The sequence below is a fragment of the Otolemur garnettii genome, unplaced genomic scaffold, assembly GCF_000181295.1.
Source record: "Otolemur garnettii isolate 467f Iridium unplaced genomic scaffold, OtoGar3 scaffold00100, whole genome shotgun sequence".
NCBI lineage: Eukaryota > Metazoa > Chordata > Mammalia > Primates > Galagidae > Otolemur > Otolemur garnettii.
Window position 1 is genome coordinate 4,689,752 of NW_003852495.1, and position 3,077 is coordinate 4,692,828.

General features: G+C 38.1%; 1 protein-coding gene across 1 annotated transcript in view; it reads left to right on the plus strand.

Annotated features, from left to right (window-relative positions):
* The window catches only part of UBA2 (ubiquitin like modifier activating enzyme 2), a 39,937-nt gene that overhangs the window by 9,582 nt on the left and 27,278 nt on the right, over positions 1-3,077 (plus strand). Inside the window, exon 6 of the mRNA XM_003796082.3 lies at positions 1,306-1,427. Within this exon, the coding sequence (XP_003796130.1) occupies positions 1,306-1,427 (122 nt within the window). The remainder of the gene's footprint in view (positions 1-1,305; positions 1,428-3,077) is intronic.

Here is a 3,077-nt window from a genome sequence, read left to right on the forward strand (position 1 = left end):
TTGAGCCACAGGCGCTGAGCCGAGACGGTCTCACTCTAGCTCAGGCTGGTCTGGAACTCCTGAATTTAGGCAGACCACCTGCCTCAGCCTCCCAGAATGCTAGGATTAGATTACAGGAGTGAGCCACCAAGGCCAGTGAAGAGAATTGCTGAGGTGAAAAAAAAAAAGTTTCATTTGATTAAGTTCTTTTTTTTTTTTTTTTTTTTTTGAGACAGTCTCTCTTGGCTTGGTGCCTGTGGCTCAAGCGGCTAAGACACTAGCCACATAAACCTAAGGTGGCGGGTTCGAATCCAGCCCGGGCCCACCAAACAATGATGGCTGCAACCAAAGAAAATAGCCGGGCGTTTTGGCAGGCGCCTGTGGTCCCAGCTACTTGGGAGGCTGAGGCAGGAGATTCTCTTGAGCCCAGGAGTTGGAGGTTGCTGTGAGCTGTGATGCCACAGCGCTCTACCCAGGGGGACAGCATGAGGCTCTGACTCAAAAAAAAAAAAAAAAGACAGTCTCTCTTGTTGCCCTCTATAGAGAGTGCTGTGGCATCACAGCTTACAGCAACCTCAAACTCTTGGGCTCAAGCACTTCTCTTGTCTCAGTCTCCCAATTAGCTGGGACTATAGGCGCCCACCGCAATGCTTGGTTGATTTTCAGAGATGGAGTCTCCCTCTTGTCCAGGCTGGTCTTGAACCTGTGAGCTCAGGCAGTTTACCCTCCTTGGCCTCCTATGGTGTTAGGATTATAGGAGTGAGCCACCTCGCTTGGCTCATTTGATAAGTTTTGAAAAATTATCACAAGTGTCAGAGAATTTTTCCTTCTGCTGTAATCTGAAACTTCAATGTGTATCAACAAAATGAAGAGAATTTGGTTTAGTAGTACCTAGGATTTTTCTGAGTATCTACATACATCTTGAAATTTAATACTTCTAAATTCACTTTTTTATATATGTGTATATATCTCTCAAGGCATATGGTTATGAATAATATTTAAATAACAAATTTACACATTTGAGAAACAGTTTTTGAAAAGCTGTTTATCTTGTAGTTTTTCTTTCTGCTTAGCTCAATCAAGGTAAACTTTTGATACACAGGTGCAATATATTTGGCTTATCAGTAATGTTCACTGAGCAAGGAATCAGAGCCTTAACTGTGACTATGGCTGACAGTTTGTAAAATAAGGATTAAATTTCCTTGACAACATAAAACCCAGTTGGAATGTAGATGAATATATAAAGTGTTTATAATTATATTACCTTACAATGTTCAGCAACTACCATGATGAAATACATATTTTTCTCGTATCCTAATTTTGTAGGGCGTGACCGAGTGTTATGAATGTCATCCTAAGCCAACCCAGAGGACGTTTCCTGGCTGTACAATTCGTAACACACCTTCAGAACCTATTCATTGCATTGTTTGGGCAAAGTATTTGTTCAAGTAAGAGAATATATGTTTTTCGGGATACTGATGATGATGGAAATTGGAGTCATTTTTATTTAAATATCTTAAGATTATACTGACAATGTTTAAATATTGTGAGGGGACGCTTTTGTTAACATTCTTATAATCTTGGGTTAAATTAAATTCAGTCATGACTTTTTAGGAGACTAAGTCTGGTATTAAAGATAGACATGTAGCTAAGTGACTACAAATTTACATATTTGGAAAAATGAAAATACAAGTAACTTGTGTTGGTTAAAAAAGAAATTATACTAGAAGTTGAAATTTTCTAATAAGGCCAAGTGTGATGGCTCACGCCGGCATTCCCAGCACATTGGAAGGACAAGGCAGGTAAATTGCCTGAGCTCATGAGTTCGAGACCAACCTGAGCAAGAGTGAGACCCCATCTCTAAAACTAGCTGGACATGTGGTGGGTGCCTGTAGTCCCAGCTACTTGGAAGGCTGAGGCAAGAGGATCGCTTAAGCCCAGGAGTTTGAGGTTGCTGTGAGCTATGACACAACGGCACTCTACCAAGGGTGACAAAGTGAGACTCTGTCTGAAAAACAAAACCAAACAAAAGGCATTAAGTACTTAAGGATAAATTTTTTAAGATCTGTAAGACCCTTATAATTGTCTCATTTGTCTCCATATTGATCTACAGATGAAAGATTTTACTGGAATTTGTTCAGTTGGTTTTAAAGCGTATATGGAAGAATAGGGCCCAGCGGAGTCGAAACACTTGTGGGGTAGAATAAGTTGGGATGATCTGTTCTAACAGATGTCAGTATTTAATATTAATTAAAAATAGTGTGCTGCTGGCACAAGGGAAGAGTAAATAGACCATAGAGATCTCATGATCAGGGTTGCAGAGTAGATCCCAGGCATTAAATAAAAAAAAAAGGTAGGGCAGTTGGTTTTCAGTGTGGAAAAAAATTTAATTCCCTCTGTTAAGCAATATGTTAAACTTAAGTCCAAATGGATTAAAGATTTAGATGCGACAGGCAAAACTTGAAACCCTTACAATATAGGAGTAAATGTCTATTCTCTGGATTAGGGAACAATTTCTTACTATAGAAAAAGTACTAATGATGAAAAGAATTGATACATTAAAATTCATTAAATGTCTCATCTTAAAATGACTTGTAAATATTATATGGGGGAAAATATTTGTGACATACAGTCAACTAAAGATTTTGATTCAGAATACATTCCTGTAATCAGTAAGAAAAAACCATGATAAAACTCAAATGAATAGGCATTTTCACTTAAAGGGTAACCTAAGTAGGCAATAGCAAAGGAAGATAGGTTTAACCTTGACACGACTTGCAAAATGAAATACGAGACCACACACTCTTCAACTGAGATCCCAAGAAACACATGATTAGCTGCAAGTGCTTTTAATACCTCAGTAAACCACCCAATGTAAAATTGAAAACTTACAAGCAGACCACTGTTAGATCATCCATACTATATTGTGCTCAATACTCAGCAAAGCATTAAGTCTAGAGAGAAAGTGAAGAGTAGGAACTCTCATCTATTGTTGGAAGAGTAAGTGCCACTAAATGGGCATTTTCTTATATATCAGGAGCTTTAAAATTAAAAATAAGGGGTTTTTTTATAAAAGGATTTCTTTTTTTTTTTTTTTT